Genomic DNA, 25,233 nt, shown 5'->3' on the forward strand with positions numbered 1-25,233 from the left:
GCAACACTTAAGAACACTTTAAAGCTAGTAAATGTGTGAATATCCAGTAATGTACTTATTGAGCAAATGCTTCACTGTGATCATTAAAACCAGAACAAACAAGTAACTCCAAGAGAATACGACATAGTCTTTACTATTTAACTCAGTGCAAGCTATGAGCTTTAGAACCTACTCAGGTGTAAAAGCTGAAAGCAAAATCCCCAACCCCCTCTCTACAAACCTTAAATACCGAGCTAAATAAATTAGTCTCTGACTGCACACATTTCTAAAGAGGGTTTCTGCAGGTATTTAGGTGATTCTGGAGGAAAGCTGAATACCTTGCTGCATTCCACCATAGTTTTTAGTAATGGTTTCCAGACCAGAATATAAACACTGGCCTGAAAGGACTGAAAACAGCAATATCTTTCTTTAATTAACACACACAATGTGAAAGCAAACTGTCACTGTGAACAGCCAGGAAAGATTAATTCCATACACCGTGTCTTCAGAGAAGAGTGAAATAGGTAAGACGACTAATATTCATAGTTATCTTGATTAGATAACAGCTATTTTTGTTAACTTGAGCAGTAACTTGATTCATCTCAGAATACCTTTTTTAGTTCCTCTCTAATGTGAGACAGTCCCTTCTGTATTAATGTGCACTGAGTCCACATTTTCAAAGGTCTTTTCACAACCCATAAACTTTGAAGTATTATTAGAAACAATTATTTAAAAAAACCCAAACACACAAACAATTTAAGAAAAAGCACTAGGAATGTAGGTAATAGAAGGAAGACTGATAGAACACCATGATGTACCATCATAAATCATGCCAAGTCAAGCCCAAGTGTAAACAATTTACCCAACATTAATTACACTGGCTATATTAATTCCTCTTCTGGGGCACACACATGCCTACACACAACAAATCAGATTTCTTTCAGAAGCAGTGTCTGTTTTTCTGTAACTGAGGTGGGGTTTGCATATGTCAAGAAAGAAGAAAAAAACCCTTTGTGCATGCCTACTTGTGCCTCAGTCAATTGAGAATCCAGGTGGCAAAAGACATGAAAATAGCAGAAGAGAATGGCAGCTCACAGAATCCATATGTACTACATATAGAAGGACTATCATTGTAATAACCTGTCTGTTTCAAGCCATCTGTCTCTACAATTCATCTCTCTGACTTTCAATGCAAGATGAGTGATAACACTCCTATTTAAGCAAAGGAGAAGAGCGAGGCAATCACCCAACCCTGAAACTGTAACATAAGGCCAAACTTTGATGTTAGAGTGCTTTACAAGAGCAGCTAAGAGGCCACCTAAATTCTGGATCAGTGAGCTTTAACCTGGAGTCTTGTTTCACTTTCTCAGCCAAACAGAGACAGTCAAACCAAAGACTACCCATGCAATACCATTCTTGAGCCTAGTAGCCAAGAGGTGCATAGTTTGGAGATTTTCTGACTTTTACTGAACCAAAGGTAAGGTGTGGTTCAATAAACAAAAACCCACAAAAAAACCAACCCCACTCTGAAATGAAACAAAAGCTACCATTTTTTGTGGAGTAATGTATGCATGGCTTTAGTGTGTTCTAAATTTGTTCTGCCATCCAAGCCAAAACAAAAGCTACTAAAGTAATCGACTTTTATGAGATAGCATACACTACAGGAAGAGTTCAAAGGGACCAAATAAAATGCTTCATTCCAGGAAAGGTGTTTTCAGATAAGGAAAACATACAGCATGGGAGTTGCTTGAAGAGAGAAGACTCTTGATATCAAACTGATCATCATCATGATACTGCTGCTAAACACAAGCTTACAGAGCAGATTCCAGATATGTTTTAGGCCACGGCAGTAAGCCCTACACCTCAGAAAATGAGAGCACACTGCTTGAAGAGGCTCTGAAGTCTCTGAACAGTCAGACAAATATCTGCCAGAAAGCACATCAACAGTACTGATCCTGCCTTGGACAAGAGATTAGATTAATGCTTGAGAACCTAACTCACTCCAGATGAGAAGTCTGCCCAAACATGAAAGTCTGTAACACAGGGCAGTCTGGAAGACATTTATGTGTTGTGTACGCTTCAATAGCTGATACTGGAATTCTACCTTGTTTTTTTAAAGACCTGAGACATCACATGGAAGTTTTGACTTAGATGTTTCAAGAGTGTTGCTGGTTTGCACAGACAACCCATCAGTGAAGAAACCAAATACTGGTGTCCGAGTAATACACTTGGCAATACTGAATCTTGCTTGACCTTTTTTTTTCCAGGACTTTTTGCATTCATGATCCAACAGGAAGTACAAATCACTTCTGATGTTAGTATGATAAGGAAAGCATCTAACAGATAGCCTGAGCTCAATATCCCTTCAAATAGAAAAACCACCTGTCTGTGGCAGATATGGCACACCTGTGAAAGATGCACTTCGAATATTAGTCATTGCAGTTTCATTGTCAAATACTCAAAGACCAAAAAACAACACGCAAAAGGTGTAAAATAAATACAAACACACTATAATATGGCTATCACATAATGGTTGCACTGTAATAAAAGGCAGGAAAATAAGATTAAAGGAAGAGCTAAAAAACCCCAATGTTTAAACTTTAAGGTTGGGGTAGGGAAGAAAAAGTCTGCACCTTTTAATAAACCTTCTTTTTATAGAGAGATCTTAAAACCAGCTTTCAAAACTGGGGGGGGGGGGTGTGTGTTGGGTTTTTTGGTTGTTTTTTTTTTTGTAATGCTGGGAACAAAGGGCTGTCTTCTCCCCTTCTCTGAAGAACTGTGTCTGACATAAGTTGGGAACTCTTCCAGCTGCTCAACGAAACAACTTGAGAGTCTAAATCTTTTACAAAACTTTTATTCTCCTGCAATTTCTTCTTTAAGATTTTCAGTGAAGTGAATGCTGAGAGTAATCTTAAAGTCTCATTAAAGACTGCTTCCACCCTTCTTTAAATATGGTTTCCCTTCCTTGCTATGTTTTTAATCATAGAGTTACTATTCTCTAGCTAACCTTTGTTCAAGAAAACTCTCGAATTACATAGGACTTAAATTTGGGGGTTTCTTTAACATTAAAAATTAAAGTTAGGCATATATAAAAATAAAATATCCTTTAATACCCATTCCCCCCAATTATATTATATGAGAGGACAAAGTTGTATTGTTTTTTCTTATAATTTCCAAGTGATGACCTAATCTCAAGCCCTTCCTGACTCATCCCCCACAAACTCTGTTGTCTCCACTTACATTCAAATAACTCTGTAACATTAGTTGCAGGCAGATATCAGGTAACATGCCTACATTTGCAAGATCACCACAACACGAATATTGCATTTTTCCACAATACCAAAGAATTAATTATGTTCCTAAAGACTACAATTTCATTTTCGTACTTATTTCTCTCCCCATCAAAAAAATGCATCTTGAAGAGTCTTTGCATTGAGTTGCCTTTGCATATAAATTTATGAGGCTGTTATATTTAATAACAGGTTCTATCACACTATTTACTGAGGTTTCTCAGTAGCATTTTCATCTTACTTTACAGATCTATGTTAAAATATTGTAAAAAATACTTGCTTTGAGGTTAGAATCAGGGTCTTCAGGACTTTATTAACCAATTGTTAAAAAGGACATGGAACTATTGGAAGAAGTCCAGAGGAAGGCCACGAGAATGATGAGGGGACTGGAGCACCTCCCATATGAAGATCGGCTGAGAAAGTTGGGGCTGTTCAGCCTGGAGAAGAGAAGGCTGCGTGGAGACCTCATAGCAGCCTTCCAGTATCTGAAGGGGGCCTATAGGGATGCTGGGGAGGGACTCTTCATTAGAGACTGTAGTGGTAGGACAAGGGGTAATGGGTTAAAACTTAAACAGGGGAAGTTTAGATAGGATATAAGGAGGAAATTCTTTCCTGTTAGGGTAGTGAGGCACTGGAATAGGTTGCCCAAGGAGGTTGTGAATGCGCCATCCCTGGCAGTGTTCAAGGCTAGGTTGGACGAGGCCTTGGGTAATATGGTTTAGAGCAAGGTGTCCCTGCCCATGGCAGAGGGGGTTGGAACTTGATCTTAAGGTCCTTTCCAACCCTAACTATTCTATGATTCTATGACTGTACTGGATAACATATTTAGACAAGCTTATTCCGCAATAACCTTTTCATAAGACAAATAAGGAAAGCATCAAAAGATTTGATCAGCTGGCTAGCAGAGAATTGTGGAATCCTGAATATCCAGTACCCAATCACCAGCTGTCACATGCTGTTTGTGTACAAATAATTTGGACACAATTTGGACATTTCTCAACACATTTAACTAAAACTTGATACAGTAATTAGGCAATTAATATATGACATCAAACAGTCAGCATATATTTGATACTATGCAGTTATATTTTGGGAGCCTATTTATGCAACGGAACACCTGACAATGTTGTTGCATTTAGCAACAACTAATTATCTGAATGAAAATCCAAGACAGAAAATTCAACCTTGCTGGAATGAGGAGGATTAATCCAATAATAAGGAAATAAAAGCATGGGAAGACATGGGAAAGCAGAGAGGAAGGAAGCCACCACTCGCTTAAGGGGAACTACCAAGAAGCTCTTGGCAAATCAAGAACAGAACCACATGTGTGGTATTTACTACTTGACACTGAGGTAATTGTCTCACACATGGGTTATTTATTGGGATCAAGTAATCTGAATCAAAAGGATATGTGGAAATTTTTAGAATGGCCTGACTACCAGAATTGAGACCAAACTGCTTGGAAGGGCAGACTAATGGCTACAAGTTTATTGCCTTCCCAGCTTCACACCAACAGTTCAAATCTCCTTTGGTAAGACCCGTCTTACTTAAAAGCTTGCTTTTCACCAAGGATGTGTTTCTGAAGAGTGCAACGGTTCGTGATTCCATGGGCAGCAAAGCAGTTTTCCCCATCAGAATTCACCTAATAGATGGGACACATGCAGGCAACTAAAGAAACACATGCAGGCTTAATACAGACAGGTCACATACGCTGTGATCATTACCTTCAGACAGAAAAAGCCTGCTGTTGCCTCCTGCTGACCCTCTGGAGAGAGACCCCCCTCCTCAAAATACCAGCCAAAGGAAACATCCTGAAATGTCTTCTTCCATATGGCAAGCTTCTCCTCTTTTTACTACAAATTGATGTATACACCTTTTGCCAAAACATTTCAGAAAATGAGCCAGATTACTTCCAATTTCAGGGAAAATAATTGAGACACAATTAAAAGTTAATTCTGTGTTAGAACTTCCAGAAATACCTTAGTGAATAGCAGCTGCTACGTGTTCCTGTGTAAAGGAGAGACAAGGAATCCTGATGTCAGTACATCACTAGATTATTTTAAGACTACAGCTATTGTATCTTTGGAATAACAATTTATTTCTTCATGTAAAACTGGATAAAAGGCAGTAAGACTCCTTGGAAAATAAAACCTATGACAATCAATCCTTTCCCTTCCTTCCCCCAGTAACAGGGCTCAGAAAGTTCTTCCCTCCGACTTTGGCTTTTAGTAGCAAAAATGCTACAGAAACATTTTTACTGGTGTTTACATCAAGTATTTGAAAATTTACAGTTATAATCTATCACAGTCTTTTCTTAAACCAGAGAAGTTCTATTTCATATAGTACCGCACCAAAAAGTTTTGCCAGACTAGGACTATCCGTGGTAAAAAAGAAACAAACAAAAAAAATCTACTTTGTGAATTTCAAGGTATTGTACCTTGGCATCTAAAAACCTACCTACAATAAACCCCAAAGCAAGTCTTCGCACATAAATAAGAATGTAGTACCTTATTAATGCAGAAACAAATGTATAGTAAAGGTGAAATATAATCAATCCTTACCTAAATTCACTCAATCAAAGAAACTGTAGAATATGCATCTGGTCTTTCTCACCCTCCCAGTATTTTGAGGCATCAAGATAATTTCAGTTATGTACTTGCTGGTACTATGACACTTTGAAACAACTATGTTAAAAAATATGAGGGAACTTGAGAGGGTTAGAGAGATGAGTCAATATGTGCATTTATAAGCACATAAGAGTCATTGGGTTTAACCAGTTTAAGAACACAAAATGAATTTTAGATACTTATGCAGTGCTACCTTTAGTTTTCAGAAAAAGTTTTCATACGTGTTATCTTCCCAGAAAGCACTCATTTTCAGATTATTTATAAGACTTTGAGTTCTAAGGATAAATATTTATCCTCAGTATCTTATTTCTGACAGAAAGAACACATCTTGGGGTAGCACATGAACATTCAGTAATGTTCACACATAATACATGATATACCGTTTCTGGAAACTAAGATTGGATCTAGACATCCATAAAGCTATTCAAGTTGTGCACCTTCCATCTCATCTATTTTCACTTCTCTTTAACTTAGTTTTCAGTTAAATAAAATGTTACCGAAAATGGCAGTTACAGAAAGTGGAAGGGAATCACATACCAAGTTACAACTAAATGATGGCCAAAACTGTTTTATGCTTAGGTCCTCCAGTTCCCTGTAGTATGTGGTGGCATTTCATGAGGAAGCAAATAGGTCACCTCACCCTTTATGAGGCAGTTTTTGTGGAAGTTTTTAGGAACAACAGATACCCATGTAGTCCCAGACAGAGATAACAACTGAAACCCTCCAATCATTTACTTTGCAGAAATGCTTATACTTCTTAAGCAAGCTTTCTTTAGCAATCCTTTTCTGTTTTTTTCAAGAGGAAAAAGGCTAAGCTTTGTAACTTCCTGCAACTTAGGAAAGTATGTTACCAAGGTACAGTGTTTTAAGATCTTATACAGATCCCTATGCAGAGTACCATATATATCAGAGAATCTCAGTCTTCTGTAACTATCCTCATACCACAGCTACAAGCTGAGAAAGTTGCTATTATGCAAAATTTCACTGACAAGAAAAGTGTGGCACACAAAAACAGTGCATCTCACAACTGGCCGCTGTCCTGGCCACGGATCAGGACAAAGCTCATGGGTTAAGTCCTCCATTAGTGCCATCAGCACCAAGGCACAGAACCACAGAAGAGCTGAGCATTGGGAAGGACTTCCGGACACTGCTTAGGCCAGCCCACTTGGCTCCAGTTCAGCTGCCTCTGCAATCAGGTTGAAAAAAAAAGCTGCCAGCAGATATAGGAACACTTTTCAACTGATGTCTGCAGAAGGGGATAACCCTCCACCCTACCCTTTACTACCACAATCACAAATGTATTTAGGTAATGCCTTCTGAACAGAGGCATTAATGCAGAAATTTTCATTTACAGATTCAAAATAAATATAGCAGTAAAACCCCTATCCTCTAAGATGGCAACAGAACAGGAATTCTATTCTCCCTTGAGCATCCATCAGCTATTATGCTGGAAGACAGAACATGGAAAGAAACATTGGAATTGGAATACATTTGTTAAAAATCAGCTCCCCCCTCAACGTACTCAGATTACTGGACCACTTCTGAGATTAAGAACTGGACAGCAATACAACTTTTGCCTCCAAAACTTAATAACACATGCCTAAAACCAGATGTAATATAAAATAAAAAAAAAAAAAGCACCAGTTGAGAGAGAAATGTGAGTATATGGAAATAGGGTGAAATGAATCTTATTAACAATGAGTGCAGATGTAGCTTCTAAAAAGTCAAAACACTTGCCTCCTCACAAATAGGTGCAGTGGCATTTGCAAGCTGAGAGTCAGGATATACAGGGGCACCTTTTGTTCTCTACAGGTACTTGGCAGTGCTAGGGACACAGCAGGGACTGAGACACAGCAACATGGCAATTACTGAACTAATTCAATGAAAGTGGTAGTCTCTGTAGTTAATTCAATTACTGTATTTTGGTTTTGCTTCATTTGGTCAAATTATGCCCCTGCTTATGCCTACAAATCTGTTTTACATCCTCGTTCTTTCCCCTCACTCTTCGCACTACAGGCTCAAATGACCAAATTCAGCCCTATGAGCCTGACACAGGATCAGAAGGCACCATCAGGGCCCTGTATTGCAAAACTGTTCATCATGGGCTCAATCTCCTTCCAAGAATTCATTTTATAGCTACAGGCTTTCACTTTTTTTTTTCCTCCACTAGTTGCTTGCAGCTCTTAATCCTAAAGATTTGTACCCAAGCCAACGAAATTCTGTCCAAGCTGAAAAACCTCAAACAATAGCTCTCAGAAGTATAACATAACCCATAACAGGTTATACCTGAAAATGGCAGAAAAATTTTATGGCAACATTAACTCTTTCATTGTTAATGGCATAAGAAAATGAGAACTATTGTTATAATTACTGTTAAGATTCTTATGCCTCTTCTTGGTATCTTAGATTTCCAGTGTCCTTTCCTACAGCTACCTGAGTTCCAAATTTGCTCTTGGTTAAAGTCAGAGATAATTTATAATACACTTGTTTTAAAATGTGTGCGCAAAGTCCTTTGTCCACTGTAATTTGATTTAAATTTCGTTCATTTTGTATTTTAATTACAATCATAATACAAACTTTAAAAACCTTTTCTTCACACATTATCAAGAATCTAGAATATCATGCAAGATGAAATACATAACTTCACATTAAAACTTACATCCAGCAATAAGGAGACTGTTAAGTTCTACTGTAATTGTGGCTTTGGTTTCTTTAAAATACAATTTTAGCTGCATTATTTATATGAATGGAATACTTCATGATAAGCATTGAATCAAGATAATATTCATACACAAACCATAAAGATGTGCATAGCCAATTACTGTACACAATAATACTTCCATTGTTCATTGTTTTCTTCAAATGTATCAATGCCAATAAATGCTTAAATTATGCTGTGAATACACTCTCAATGAATAAATATTAAGGAGTCATGTATCAGTAAATACCAAAACCACCAGCACAAAAATCCCACATCTATAATAGTGGTGTTGTGCTAGCAGAAGTTATATTTATAAAATGCCAAGATTAGTTTCTCAAAGCAACTTATAAATTATTTCAAGCATACACATAATCCAACAACCCTTAAGAATGACACCTTTAACAATGAAATAAAAGCACTGGAAAAATGAGCTGCACTTCATGGGGAGGAGGATAGCAAGGCAGGACAATTTATTATTTTTTTTTCCTTGTTCATCCTGGAACAAGTTACTGAAGGTCACTGGACTTCTCTTCTTGTAACACAGAGGCTGGAATAATTCAAGGACATTGGAAGCTTCAATTAAGAGGTTTGAAACCGATTTTGTACACAGAAACTTGCATTCAATAAGTCAAGGAAATAACATTATATATGGCCTTAAGAACCAGCAAGGTTAGGACCAAAGAGACCAGAAACTCCTTCAGATGATACAGCTATCTTTCAAAATAGCAATGCAGTGCAGTAAGTAGCAGAATATCATAATTGCTCATTTCACTAAAAATACAAATTTAAAAATCGAAGCTTTGATTACAGAGGCAATGGGAACATTTTTAAATACAAAACCTATTAATCCCCCCGCAGCTAATATAACAAGAAACTCATATAAGAGACAGAACTTTAACAGAGGTCCATAACACACATCAGCTCTGGTTTTCCCACCTTCTGACTTACTTTTGCTTAATAGTCACATACTTGTTAGCAGTAAGTTTTCTTTAGCAGATTCATGGTCTCATATTCTTTTCTCTGAGCATGTCCAGTTGGCAACAGTACAATGCCAAGCTCTAGGTTAAGCACTAGCACTGTTCCACTGTTTGCTTCTCAGAAGCACCAATAATGAAGACACAGCAGTAGCAGAAATTTCACAAAAATCAAGAACACAGCTGTGTTACAGCTCTTCAACAAGTTTTAAAGAAATCTAAATCACTTCATAGCATGCTTGATCAATCTATACTGTCTTTTTTTGCATCCAACCACCACTTACTACCTAGCACCTCTGCACCAGCTGAAGAGTACAGAAAAAAAGACAGCCTATTTTGTATAGAAAACCAAAGGCTTGCATCAAGAGAAGCTAATGTTGGGAAAAGCAATGTTATTTCTACAAATCTGTGACTTCTGTAACTCTAATCCCCTAACTCAAATCCTATGCTACATCTTTCCTGTTTATTCTTCCACCTGGGATTCACAATGTACATTGTTAAGTTTTACCTATTTAAAGTTCTAGAAATTTCTCTTCCACAGCTTGTCAGAAACAGTGCCATTTATTTACACTCGTGTATAAAATGGAAGGACAATCCTAGGTATGCTTGATTATGAATGAATGCTCTTGTCAGCTACAAGCAGATGCATGTCCATACACACAAAAGACAGAAAGGAGTCTTCACAATTTAAGGGCTTAAAGTCAAACCTACATTCACTCTAATTGCAAGCTCTGTACAGCAAAGTGATATCTGAGACATAACAGTTACCAATCATTACCAATAAGTTTGGGCTGTTCAGCGTGGAGAAGAGAAGGCTGCATGGAGACTTCATAGCAGCCTTCCAGTGTCTGAAGGGGGCCTATAGGGATGCTCAGAGGGACTCTTCATTAGGGACCGTAGTGACAGGACAAGGGGTGACAGGTTAAAACTTAAACAGGGGAAGTTTAGATTGGATATAAGGAAGAAGTTCTTTACTGTTAGGGTGTTGAGGCACTGGAATAGGTTGCCCAGGGAGGTTGTGAATGCTCCATCCCTGGCAGTGTTCAAGGCCAGGCTGGACAAAGCCTTGGGTGAGATGGTTTAGTGTGAGGTGTCCCTGCCCATGGCAGGGGGTTGGAACTAAATATCTTAAGGTCCTTTCCAACCCTAACTATTCTATGATTGTATGATTTCTGGAGTGCACCTCAGCTGCTGCACTATCACAAGCATGAAGTCTCAAACTTTAGAAGTTACCTGAGCAGAATCACGAAGATTATGATCGATCTACAGTAAGGGAAAATAATTTAAAATTATACAATCTTTACCTCTGATACAATGATCTTTCTTGGATCTCAAAAAGCTTTTTGAATTAGAGCTCACAGTCAAAATGAGGCAAGTGGATTTGTCAAAGATTTACAGAAAGACTAATGATCTAGAAACCGAACAGATAGACTCAAACCACTGATTCAGCTCTATCAAAAAGGCACTTGAAAGCAGGGCTCGCCAATTTATTTTTGAGTCTAAAGAAAATGACAATTGCTTCAATATATGGAGCAACTACCACAAAGTACAAGTTATTAAGGGGTACTGGCTTCATGGTGACTGCCTGCATACCCCACAGCAAAAGCCAATTATTCCAGGTAGTCTATCCTTTAACTACCTTGCATTACCAAATTACCATCACAGATGGTAAATGAAAATAAGGTATCATAACTCGGATGCCTTGGACATCTAGTAGAAAGAACCTACTGTTCCAGCTTCAGTTCTTCTGTTATTCTACAGAATAACACCTCACACAATCCAGTGTCATAACTTTACTACTGTCTACTAAAATCATAAGCAGAACTAACACACACAAATGAACTCCTCTTAAAAAGTTTAACCTAGAACTAAAAGCTAGCCCACAGAAACATTTTTTTTTTTTCTCCATTCTGGCGTTCTACTAAGCAATAGCTTTTGCAGCAAGAGAAGCACAAACATGAGAGCTTCCATGTAAACCAGAGCAGGAAGGTTATAATACATGAGTAATGTAGCTAGTGAGAAGGAATGGAATTGCTTCTGATTCAATCTACTGTTTACTAGAATACAACATTTATAAAATGAAGTAAAGTAAAACAGTCTTCTCAACTGTAGTATGTAAAACCATTCCATCTCAGCTAGGAAATGTGTTGCAGCAAACAACAATATGTCATTTTTACTCTGTAAATGAAAAGTATTTAAAAAAAATTGTGCTTCATGTCTCAAATGCTCCTAATATATGAAGACACTAGGCACCCAGTGTCAAGTAACAAGTCATTCTAAAGGACAGAATGTTGAGAATTTAAGTTACTAAACATGATCATTTCCCAATTATATTGCCAAATACAGCCTGTCTGAAGTATACTTAAAAAACCACCCCAAACGTAAAAGAGAAAAGCTTTCACATTTGTGATTTTACTATATTGCTTAAAACAACTGATGAAAAGTCACTGCTCTCTCACGCAACTTAAACAAGTTAAAACATGCAGACTTTTTTTTGTGGGTTTTTGTTTTGTTTTTTTTTTTTAAACCCGGAAGCTATTTTGAAAATAAAAAAAAAATCTTATGTTTTTTGAAACTGCCTTTGAGTTTTCTGAATTTACCCTGGAATGCAAAATTCTAAATCACTTCTTAATTAACAAAGAAAAAAATAAATACAACTTTACCAGGACTGAAAGTATTTACTGCAAAGGTTAAAATACTTGTTCCTACCTCCACCTTTGTTCGATAGAGAATGAGACGCTTTAGGCTGCCCACTTTGGCTATGTGGTTGAAAGCCTGAGGTGGTATTTTATCACATGATGAGAGATTTAATTCCTGAAGATTGGGACACATTTCAGTAATGACCTCCAAGCATGTTTCATTGAGGAAATGGCCACAAGACAGCTCAAGACGTATTAGTTCAGAGCCACAAACTTTCAAGAACCTGTAAAAAACCCCATATTTTAAGTGAAAAACAAACACTTTCAGGTGAAGTTTCAACAGTATTCAGACTGTAAGCATGAAAGGCTTACTGACCACAGCTCTTATGTCACCTCAGTTAATTAACAGAAAATATGATTAGGTCAAAGTAAATTAATCACAAGCTCTCTGAAGAAGTTACTTTTGAATCAAATCTCTACAAATTCAGAAGAGACCAAAACAATTAGGTGTTGAGCTAGAGAGTAATGTTAAAAACTCCAAGGCAGTCAAGACTGTTTCACCAACATTGATACTGTACATAACCTAGATATTATACAATATTTTGTACAAAAGAATATTTTACTGCATTTTAAGAAACACAGAAGGGTATATAATGCTGTACGTGGCATAAGGAGGCTAACATCACTAAAGCAGTCTTAAAGAAACAATTCTACCTTGAAAATAAACTGCAAAAGAATCATCAGGGGTGAAAACAGTACAGAAAGGGATTTTTATGACACTAATGTTAGTCTTGAAAACACTGTTTCAGTTTAGAAAGTCAGAAAATGCTTCATTCCTGGTGTTTATCCTGAGACAATGGAGCAAAGTGCAACACAGATAATGTCTGAAATGCTTTTTAAACAGTTCCTCAAAGCCAATGGTCTGCAAGTTTCCAACAATAATTTCATACTTATTTTATCTCAGAAAAATCTGCAAAAGTAAAAGTTAGGTTAAACAAACACTTTTAAATCAAAATATTCACAAGAAGTGTTTTAAGACTGTTAGACAAATATCCTGTCCCCTTCATTAACAAATAAGTCAAAACCAACACTTTGAAGCTGTTCTAAGACACAGAGATTCCTAAGGGCTATTCCACATGACTTTCACTGGAATTATAAAAAACTAAGATATTGAAAGACAAAATATCCAAATTTTGGAAACTGATGGTCTGTGCATGAATTACACTTTCTGTCAGAGATTGTGTCACAAAGTCTACTGTATCTAATCCAAGCTTTCTTTAATTACACACACATAAGCTTGTCCCTTTTTATTGCAAAGATAGCCTTCAAACTGTAAATCAATCGCAAACTGTAAATCAATCAAACTGCAAATCAATCCTGAATATAGTGAATTTACTTAGACTGCTAAGCCTTCTTATGGGAGTGTCAAAGCTGAAATGACACGACAATTCACAACATTAACATCAGGTATTTAAACATTATTGCTAGTCTAAAATAGCAGTGTAGAGTTCAACACTGCCATGGAGAAACACAAGATCGAAATCCCATGGAAATCAAGACAGAGACATAGAGACACATGGATTCATTGCTGATTACCAATTAGCCAATTCTTCTATTTAATGGGTATTTTAACAATATATTAACACAGCTTCTTTCATCAATAAATTATCAGGTTTGTTTGTATGGTGATATTTTCCATAAAACCTTGTCAGTCATCACTTATTATACTTCTAACTTTTACTTTCCTAACAGATAAATATTTTATGAATTACTCCATTACAATAATAGATGTTAGGTTAACGGCCATGCAATTTAACAGGGATTTGCTGTTACAAATGTTGGTACAGATCAACGTTTTTCTCCTTCTCGGACTATTAAAAGTTAACATTACCAGGTCAGTACACCCAGTTAACTCCATAGACTCAGAGAAGAACTCTAGGCTCACCAGCTTGAAAAATTACCATTCTTATAACATCTTATTTTAATTCATTACACTTGAAACACACAGGCAGAGCATACACAGCAACAGCGATGAGTGTTGCCCTTCATGACTTTGCTGCCTTTTGGGGAAAGGTTATTTAGAAGACATTTAACACAGAGGCAAGGGTGTAAGGGACATGGAAAAGGGTACAAGAATGAGCTGACAGGCATGAATAAAGAGATGAACGGAAACAGAAGGAGGAATCTGAGGAAGTCACCAGTAAGCACAGAGCAGAGAACATCAGGCAGAACTGCAGAGTTTTCTGAATGATCCAGAGATCCCAATATTTGTTTGCGCTAAACAGGCTGCTCAGGACAGAGGTTTTTGCTGATGTCTTTCTACATGGATCTCCAAAACCACATGGCAAGGTAGAACATTGGTTCTCATGCTTTCAGAATAAATGTGGGATGGTTTTCACACTACTGAGACTCACCACACACTGGGTGCCTCTCTGACTTAGATCATTTGTAAACAACCAACCTCCCAAAAAGTACCTTCTGCCCAAATCAACATTTCTTCACATACTCCTCCTTTAATCACTGAGGATTGACTGGTTCCTGTTTTTAGTCTCTATTCCTTTCTGCACAGTCATCCATCCCTTTAGTTCTTTTATTTTTTAATCAATATTTTATACACACAATTTCTGAAGTTATTTCCCTTCATGTTTGTTATGAAATACAACTAAACAACCTAAACTAATGGGAACATGCACATCTATTTTGCTAAACCCTGGATTGGGCCTTTCCCTCAAAGTCTGTCCTCATTCCAGACTGCAGTATTTCAAGAGTCTTGTATGTTTGATGGGTTTGGGTTTGTTTGTTTTTTTTTTGAGGAACTGTGGTGGTTGTTTTTATTTGGTTTGGGGGGGGGTGTTTTTAATGAAAAAAAATAAAAAATAAAAAATTAATCTCACTTTCCATCACCTTCTACCTGCTTTTAAGAACTGCTGCTCATTCTTCCTCCCCCCCTACCCCCAACTTCAGCTTCAGGGAAGTAAGTTAGTCCTACTGAAATCTTTCTGAAACATCAAATATATTTATTAGGAGTTAAAACACTGTTTGGTCATGGTGGTGATAAACCGTCTTGATCATAGGGTTAATCTATTAACAACTTCCAATCTTGTAATTCATGTCTAAGCATACTGTATGAGCCAAACATGATCCAAAATTAAAATACCAAGGTAAGAGATAGAATCCTTCATGTCAGAACTGGCTGCATAAGACCTCCTAAACAGAATTCCCAAAATACCTTTAGACACATACTTGTGAGGGTGCTAAACACACCACATTTGCTCCAGTGATTTCTAATGGAACTGCATGGATCCAAAACCTAGACTTCACTGTTAGCTTAATGATCTTCACTTAGTCAATATCCCATAGCTCAAGGTTACTGAAAACTCTTCAACAAGCAGCGATCAGTCCAATTCTCCCTCATCTACTAATTTTTCTAAACAGAAATAGCTACTTTGTATAACTGTACTCCTCCAATACAATTATCCCACCAGTTTTCAATCATTCTGATTTTACCAAATTTATTTTCAATTAAAATGTTATGTACTCATTTTGTAGTCACTGACATACAAACCACTGAATTTGGTGTGGCAGAGACAGGAAGCCATTTCCATTTATGAGCAGTACAGGGCTGGATAGATTTTTTTTCTCTTTAGCACTTTCCTTTGTAGTGTTTGTTACCTTACAGAATCATAGAACGGTTTGATTGGAAAGCACCTTAAAGATCTAGTTCCAACTCCCCCTGCCACCATACAACACAGTTTCAAACATCTCCAGGGATGGGGCAGCCACAGCTTCTCTGGGCAACTTGTTTCAGTGTCTCACTGCCCTGATAGGGAAGAACTTCTTCCTAATGTCTAATCCAGACCTACCCTCAGTCAGCTAAAAGCCATTCTCCTCTGCCAGCTTTAAGTCATTCCCCCTTTTCTTGTCACTAAATGCCCTTGTAAGAAGTCCCCCTCAATGTAAGCTATTCTAATTGTTAAATGTTATTTTCCACTCTAGCATGTATTACACTTTTTTTTGTCAGCCAACCTTAAAACATTATGTGCAAGTGGGGAGAATATTAACTACATGCTTTTTTCAATACAGATGAAACATTTCAATAAACAATGCAAAACAAACATGATTACTTAATCTCAGTTACAGCAACCCTAGGTTTTACTAAAAAGCTGTGGAAATTAAAGCAAGAGACAGACATGGTTCTTAAATTGAGAATCAGACAGACATTATTCCTATTTTCTGTGACTATTTGATGCATGTTTCAGTAATTTCTCTGACCTTCCTGCCAGCCTGATTCACAGCAAGCCTCACCAAGTTAAACACTGTCAAAATACACCTCTATTAAACAGCTCCTAAAGCCCTCAAATGTTAACAACAAAATTGCTGAATAAGTATGCCTGGATGTGCTTGACATGCAAACACTGTGTGACTAACTTGAAAATAAAACACTATTAATTTGTTTTCACAGTATAAAATGTTAGAAATGATAAAAATCTTAATACCGCAGATATTTAAGCAAAAGAGTTTAAACAAGCTAATGACATTACCAGCGACAGAAAGAAACCTGCATGCAGAACTCCGTTTTTTAATCTGCCATGGTCCTTGAGCTGTTTAAACCTCAGAACATTTATTCATCATCTTGATACTTAGTATACCTTCAGTCAACTTGCCACACTTTTCCTATATAGGTCTTACCCTCCCACACTGATACTTTCCTGCCAGGAAGAAAATCACTGTACCTCTAACGCCAAGAGAAATGCAGTGCTGCTTATGTAACACTTGCTGTGAAATCTTTGCTATTCCCTGTCACATTGCATTCCAGACACTTGAGACTGCTCAGATACTCAAACTTCATTTGTCTTTCACTTTTCCATGCACTTTTAGTTTAATCTAAATGATAAAATTTAGTTAATTTATATTATATGCTGAAATGAAAAATTTACAGTAGTCATTTTTAGCCCTGAGGAGTAGATGTTATCAATAACTTAAAATACCTTCAGCTGTGCCTCAGGATGTTCATATGCCTGAAGCATTCTATCCTGTCATGATTATACAGTATTAGCTTCAGTCTTAAAATTACTTTTTTGAAAAAAATTCTACTTTAATATCTTTCTGCAAGAAAATATGTATTTTCAATTATTCTTTACAATCATGTCTATATATACACCTTTAAAAGGAAGACACAAATTTACACAAGCTACTTCTTTTGAAACCACAGATAAAGAGAGTTTGGAAAGATACTTGCCAAAATAAAATTCAAGTAATACTAGCATTTAAACATGAGCTGACTTGCAGGAATATTAACCTAAATTGTACAGTTGTAAGAATGAAACTAACTTTACCAGTTTTGAATTCAATAGTGCCAACTATAACACCAAATGCTGAAAAAAGTGCAAAAATAAACAAAAAAATCCAGGTCCTGTAAAAGTGAAATGCTGTTATCTATGAGAATAAGGTATTTTGGTTTTAGCATCTTGCAATTTCTAAACTGCCGTAATTTGTAGTGTTTGTGAAGTTATTTACAAATTTCACTTAGCAAACAATGCTTTTTCTCCTTGAACGGACCAATATAGGTGGGGCTTTTAGAAACAGCATAATAGAATCCCTCAAACTGTTAGAACTTCTAGGCAGAATTCCCTTGGCAGCTGCTCCTGGTTGTTTATGCAGCAATTTAACACAAATTTTATAAACCTGAAGCAATTTAGGCTTGTTTCAACTAACCTCAAGTTATGAGAGGGCTTTATCACCAATTAAATCCAGAATAAAAGATGCACCTTGGTATGCTATCGGCTTTATTTAGAAATTTCCCTTGCAGAAAGAAGCAGAAAATACCAAGACCAGAGAGGAAGCCAAGGAGAGCAGGATAAAGAGAAACCAACAAGCTGATTCACAAACAATCATGCAGTAGGCAGCAAGAGAATATCTTACACTAATAAACATAGGGGTACTTGTCTTCTACTGTTATATATAGAGACAGAAATACATAAGTATTTAATTTCTGCAAAGGACAAGTTTTTAATACCAGTTAACATCAGCAGGTAACTGACAAAAGCAGCAATGCACCCTCCCCAGCCAGCTGAGAACATCATCTGCAATACTCATATGCTGAAGAATAAACTGAAAAAAAAAAAAATCTAATTGTGAAACAGAATTCCTAAGAAAGTCAAAGTACCTCCATTCTTTAGAAACTCTGTTTTGTGTAATATCTCCCAAAACTGAGGCTGGGTGAGGAACATCTAGATGTTCAAAAAAAGCTTACGGAAGCTCATGACTACATGCTCTGGATGCTGCAAATTCCACATGGTGATGGTATCTTGATGAAAGTCAGGGCAAGAGAGCTAAACATTACTTGCCAGATTCCTCCTTTGAGGAACAACACCTCTTACCAGGAAGCTACTTCTTTGAAGAAAGTCACATTAATGCTTTTGAAAAGCAAGTGTTGTTCTAAGAGGTCTCCTGTATGAACAGATATTGGAACAGCAATGACCAGCAAATTTTCCTTTCCTGGAAGCTAGCAAATTCAAAAAACATATATCCAAAGGAAAATTTGTGTTTGGAAATTTTACTAGAAAAGACACTTCTACAGAACAAAGAGTTGCAAAACTATTTCTGTATAAGGAAAAAGAAAACTTTCAAAACCAAGCCTAGTTACAGTGGAGAATTTTTGATTCAGAAGTTAAAATTCTGAGAAGTCACACCTGAAAACTATTTTGCTTACAACTTTGTTTCAAAAATTTATGATTGAACTGCATTTCCCATTCCCAGACTGCAGAGCTCTTCCAAGAAATACTTTTTCCTAGAAATACAGATAACTTCACAATTGTATCAACGTCCAAGAACATTTTCTTACAAATAAATATCACCATTATAATGAATATAAATTGACCATGTTTATTCACTGGTTATTAATAGTCAAACAACGACTACCTATCATTTTAAAAATGCTGACTACACATAAGTACTGCTATGAGTTCAGCACTGAAGTGTGAAAAATAGAGTAATCCTCTAGCAATAAAGCCGTTTTCAACAAACTGGAAGTCAGAAATGCCAGAACTGCAAAGCTTATAATTCTCTGAATTTGGAAATTCATTTATTTGAAAACCTGCATATTCAAAACAAAAATAACCCAAAAATTTAAAAACATGCCATGAAGATGCACACACTTTAAATTTTCAAAACACAGATTTAATAGCTAAGCATCAGAAAGCAAGTACTTCATGATTTCAGAGATGAATTCTCAATTAAAGCTTGCATATTTATCATCTGCATAATGTATCTAATATGAAATCCAAATTTAGGAGAAATGCTTGCACCCCATTTAACAGCTAGCTGGTGCCTATCTATTTTATCCCACTTAACAACTAGCTGGTGGCTGTCTCCTTTTTCTACCAACAATTACAAAAGAGCTTAGGGCTCCTGGATTATGAGCTGGAAGGTCAGGAAAGCAACATTCTCATCCCAACAAAGTATTTCTTCAAATTATTTTACTTCCCCCGGGAAGGCACCCCGGCAAAGAAAAGTCTGAAAACTTGATTTAACCTTTAACAAATGAGAGCTAAGACAATTTTTTTTAATATATCTTAAACATTTCTGTTTCTTATCAGTCAAGTTCTGCTTTCATCTGCCACTGCTGATTACCTCTTAGTTGAAGCAGCAATTTTTGCTTAAATTAAATGCTCTGATAGATGCTGTTTAACTAATGCAAACGAGCAAAGAAGCAAGAAATGATATCTTAAGAAAGCAGAGAACATGGCTGTTACACAGAGAAGATTCCCTGTGAATTTGCTATTTTAATGACCTACAGCACAGTCAGCTCAGTGGAAGATGCACAAGCAAACCCCCAATTTCCCAACAGGACTAATGTTTTAAATCATTTTTATGAAAATATTTGCATTTACATTGCACTCCAGTGATTACTTAGGGCCCATACCTTGTAAACATGCAGTTTATTACTGCACCATTCTAATACAGTCCTACTGATGACTCATCTGTACAAAAAACAACCGTATTTTCTTTCTGAGATAGACTTTTGGACAGCTTGGTTCTAATGGAATTTTTCAGAAGCCCAGAAGAAAGCAAAACACTGCTCCCCCTTGGAAAAAGCCTTTCAGTCACAGGTGGTTTGGCCCATGCAGACTTTACATATGTAAATGCACTTCAGCTGCTGTATCCAGAATCTCTAACTGGTTTAGCTCGTCTTTTTCTGTATCATAACAATCACACCTTTTACAGCAAATCAAACATTTCTTGTCTTTTAATAATGCTTCAGATACTTAGCAGAACTACTAAGCAGCAGCTCTGCAAACAAAGCTTATCAAAATACTTATGTACATTTAGCACTGACCTGCTAAATCCAGAAACAGAGATGGCTCCCCTGTTCCCAGTCCAAGATAAATTCAGCCATTGGATGAGAGTGCAGCGAGACTGCAGGTATTCCAGAGATGTGTCATTAATCCTTGCCCAGTAAGGTTGTAAACTGAGATGAATGTACTGTAGAGGATCACAGCAATGTTGATATAGCAGCTTACAAGTTTGCGCTAGTCTACACAGGTCTGGTACTGTAAGGTGACTCAAAATCAACTGGATGAGCTATATTAAAAACAAAAAAAGTCACAGATGGTCATACAGCACTTGAAATGTTAAGAGAAAACCAAAAAGGATTAAGAAAAGATGTTCTGGCTTCAAAGAAAAGTAAATCCTTCTACTTAAAAGTAACATGAATAAATCATTGATTAACTATTAAATAGGACTGCACTGCTTTCTCAATTTGATGACATTAAACAAGAAAGGAAAAAGCAGATCAACATATGAAAGTGACAGGAAGCTTTCAAATTAGAAGTTTCTTTACCCATGCTAATTTAAACAGCGATATATATGTAAACACTATGTCTACATATTTCCCTTCACAATGTCTGCACTGCCATTGATCAGAACACTGAATTGGCATTTTCTTTCTTCTGTGGATTTGGTTTTTAAAATGGCAGCACATTTGCAGAGTATATGGAAAAACAATACCATGTCCCAGTTTCCCCACACCTTGAACTGATTTCAGATTTATTCCTCTGCTTCTTGCTTAAAAAAAAAAACAAAACAAAAAACAAACCCAGTATTTTGTCTTCTACCTTATATCCTCTCCCATCCATGCTGGATTATGTAACTAGGTGAAAAAATCCAACATTTTCAGATCTTTTACAAAGTAATCTCTTCCTTGCTGTAATACTGGGAGAGCATTTTTGTTCTATGCCAAAGTCAAATCCGAAAGGCAAAGCGCTTTTTTACCTTTTTTATCAGATTGAATCAGTTTCAGAATAACCACCAGCCCTTCCGACTAGCACCACTATACATGTTTTCGTAATGACTTATGTCCAACTCAGAAATCAAGAAATATCCCGTCTCTTATCATGTCCTGTTTTCCTTTCCAAGGGAAGATCAACAAACACAGACACATATATACTCACATTAGGAAATAACAGAAACACTCAGCAAAAAAATCTCCTTTAGATTAGGAACTGAGAGAAAATGTGCTTGAAAAATGAAATCTAAAAATTGATGTTTACTTTACCAGAGCTGTCTTCAACAGCTATAAGTACCTGCACCAAAATTATGTAACTAAAATTGGTAAAGTGTTTTCAAGCAGAGTGGGAAATGATTACTCACTGACATGAACTAGTGTAAATAAAAAAAAACCAAACCAAAAACCCAAAAACCCCCAAAACAAACCCAAAACACACCAACCCCCATCAACACAAACAAACCCTCAAATCAGCTTAAACTGGAATCCTGTGGCCCTTTCAAAATACCATAATGTTTCATTTTGATGTCTTTACAAGCATTCATAAGGCAAACCACCCAAAGCCAGAATAAAATGCTTGATATAAAATGAAAATGAATCCTTCTGTGAGATGCAAACAGCCTGTACTTCCAATGAACTAGTTTATTATGCAGTTAGCTTCCGCCTCCCCTCCTCCCCCCTTCATTTTTGGAATAGAAGAAATAAGAAAACAATCCAACTTCCTGCAAAATGAAAAATGTTACTTCCTACTCAGCTCCAGATTTAGTATTTAGATTTCAAACACTATCTACAACTCCTCAAAAAATTTAACTTCAACTCCAACGCCCAAATACAGTGTTTGCATATACTCCAGTTTCTCTCCAGTCTAATTTCAAGTCTTCTCCTTGCTCCAACTTTCCCCTAAAACCAGGCTTTTTTGTCTCTGCAGGTGCCTGAAGCTCTCACCTTAGCTTGATGCAAAGGATCTGCATAGACATTTCAACGTGACAGCAATATACACATACATATATATATATAAAATATATATCCATATATAATAAATGAAGTTGATATATTAATCAAAAAAGTTTGCTCCCAATTGATATTTAGGTTCTCGGCATTTTGGTATTTGAGAAAGTGCAAAATAACATGGAGCTAACATAGATATAATCCCAAATTAGTATCTTGATTTTTGGTTGGCTAAGACACATACTTAAGCCTGAAGGCTGCTAAACACAATTTTGGCTTTCATCCTAATAGTAGATACCCAAAAATATACCTATTTTTCTAAGACCATCAATTAACTTTTAATTATCTGCAATATTCTGAATGACAGCTTTACATTCTTGCAATCTTTCAGCTATTCCATACTCTATAAAACACCTAAATATTTATGAATGGTATTTTCCCTCAGACTTTTCCCATGCTTATTTAGTAAGTTTTCTAGAGCAGACAGCTCAGCAAAGGCTGCCAAATTAGCTAAATTTATGTCTACAACTAATGTGGTATAATAATGCCTGATAGAAACAAAGTAACACAAACTTTGTTCAGTGGCAAAAAAGTTATTTTGTAACTTTTGAGCAGTAAAGATAATGGTGAATGCAATTATAAATGCATCACCAATGTCCCTTTACACTGATGACTTCAGTGAGCATAACATACAGAATGTTGCAATCTTTCCACACCCTGAGATGAAATCCCTTCCACATGAATGTCTTGATCAGAAAAAAAATAATCCTTTTTTTACTAAAATTATGCTACTTCATAGTATCTATAATGGAAAAATACAATTAAATTACAGTACTATGACATTACAATGTAAAGTACTTTTTTCTGGCTTTTGATTAAACAAAGATAACAGGTACCAAACCTACAGGCTAATAGCCATTAATCACCCTTAGTCTGGAGTCTGGTGTCTGTCAAATTCATTTTTCATGTATGTGTATCCTAGCACAATTTGATGCATTAATGAGTATGTGACATGATGTGCTGTACTGTGCTACACCGTGTTCATGATGATACAAAGAATGCTACAGAATTGAGTATCTGCTTCAAAAACTACTTTTGTAACACAGTTTCTCACAAACCACTGTTTTCACTTTGCATTTATAAAAAACTATGGCAAGCATTATTGTTTTACACTTTCTTATAAATCAGTAAAAGCAAAGATTATTGGAAAAAAAATACAACAGAGTGTGCAAAAGAAAACAAACCAGAATTTATACATCACTTTTTGAGGCTGTGATGGACAAAAAGAACTTTCTTTCCTGTTTCCAGGGCAAACACAGAGAATGCCAGCTTTAGAGATGTGGTGAGACCAAGACCCGCTACCTTGAAAACCTTCAAAACTGAAAGGTTTTCAAATCATAATTCTCTACGATTCAACCAAGAGCAGTATGCAAATTGACTGCTGTTTGAGCGCAAAAAAGATTCTGATTCATATCCGATCTGTGCCTTATTATCACCATATTCCCTGACTGCGGCGTTTTACATTTATGTATAAATTTTGAATTACCAATTAAAAAATATAAGTTCTTAAGAAAACCCCAGACATCTCACCCACTGCAAAGTTTGCTCATAAGCTCAGAAAGGATCTCCATCACACTCTTCAATACACTGGGTAAAACTTTACTAATGGTGCAATTCCTAATGGTACTTACCTACCAAAAAGTTCCTCTGGCTTTTTCAAGCTTTTTTTCTGAATAACAGCAAGCACTTTCTGTGCCTAGAGCACGGTAATGCAGAACTTGGTCAGAAAATAATGTCTGGATGCTGGTCAAACCTAGAATATCGTCACTATCTACAAATAGCCTCTTTTTAGTTCTCCAGCGTGAGTCCTTCCAGTATGAAAATACATTGGCCTTTGCAAACCATTCATTTGGAAACATGCGAATCAATGACTTGCAATTTCTTACTTCTGCAGCTACAGCTGCCACAGCTTAGACTCCAATTAATCAGACTTGATACTAAGGCATACTCAGATAAAGAAGAAAGGTTATATGCACAAAAAGGCAGAGTGAAGACAGGAAGAAGATGATGGCATTCTAGGGCTTCTGACGTTCCTCAACATAGTTTAAGAAAACCCAGTCCCTAGTTACATGATCCTGTAGCTTGCACTAGCAAATGCATACACATCTAATAGCACACATGGACACATGAAGAGTGTATCTTGCAACTACTTCACAAAACAACCACTTAAGTCTCTCTTTTCTTTTTTCTATTCAATTGCATGCTTTTGTGGATTGGGGTTTACATCACAAGGCTATAGACTCTGATCCTCTCAGCAATGGAAGGCTGTAAAGGTTTCAAGCCCCTTCCTGATACAAAGACCAAAAAAAGATCTTACTGACAGACTGCACAGTCAATTAATCAAGACTCCAGGAGGACTAAAGCTGGAGAGATCTTCTCCCATGTGCCATTGCTCAGAGCCTACTCTGCTATAGCAGCTGGCAGTATATGGGCCATGAACTGAAGGGAAGCTTCTGCATATGGTTATTAGCTTTTAAGGACCCTCATGAGTTTCCCTTTCCAAAGGGACGCATAAAATCTTGGTGGCTATCCGAAAGCCTACAAGTATAGAAAGATGTAAGAAGTTTACCGTTGAGGTAAAAAAGATTTATGACACTTAAAAATGCTCCTGCTTATTGCTCTGACCCTCTTATCAAAGCATCATAAGAGATGCAGATCTTACATTCAAGGCCCATTTTCCTGCAACATAGGTGCTAAATACACATTTAACTGTGAAATTCACTTCCCCT

General features: G+C 36.6%; 1 protein-coding gene across 7 annotated transcripts in view; it reads right to left on the reverse strand.

The window, feature by feature from the left end:
• FBXL4 (F-box and leucine rich repeat protein 4) overlaps positions 1 to 25,233 on the reverse strand; it is a 57,035-nt gene that overhangs the window by 11,685 nt on the left and 20,117 nt on the right. For all 7 annotated transcript variants that reach the window (XM_061369851.1, XM_061369852.1, XM_061369856.1 and 4 more), the window contains 2 exons: positions 20,549 to 20,793; positions 12,281 to 12,494 (listed from right to left, as the gene is read on the reverse strand). In XM_061369851.1, coding sequence (XP_061225835.1) covers positions 12,281 to 12,494; positions 20,549 to 20,793 — 459 coding nt within the window. The remainder of the gene's footprint in view (positions 1 to 12,280; positions 12,495 to 20,548; positions 20,794 to 25,233) is intronic.

Source organism: Neopsephotus bourkii, unplaced genomic scaffold (assembly GCF_033783945.1).
Source record: "Neopsephotus bourkii isolate Nb327-2 ecotype Australia unplaced genomic scaffold, CSIRO-AGI_Nbou_v1 NB_1511, whole genome shotgun sequence".
Lineage (NCBI taxonomy): Eukaryota > Metazoa > Chordata > Aves > Psittaciformes > Psittacidae > Neopsephotus > Neopsephotus bourkii.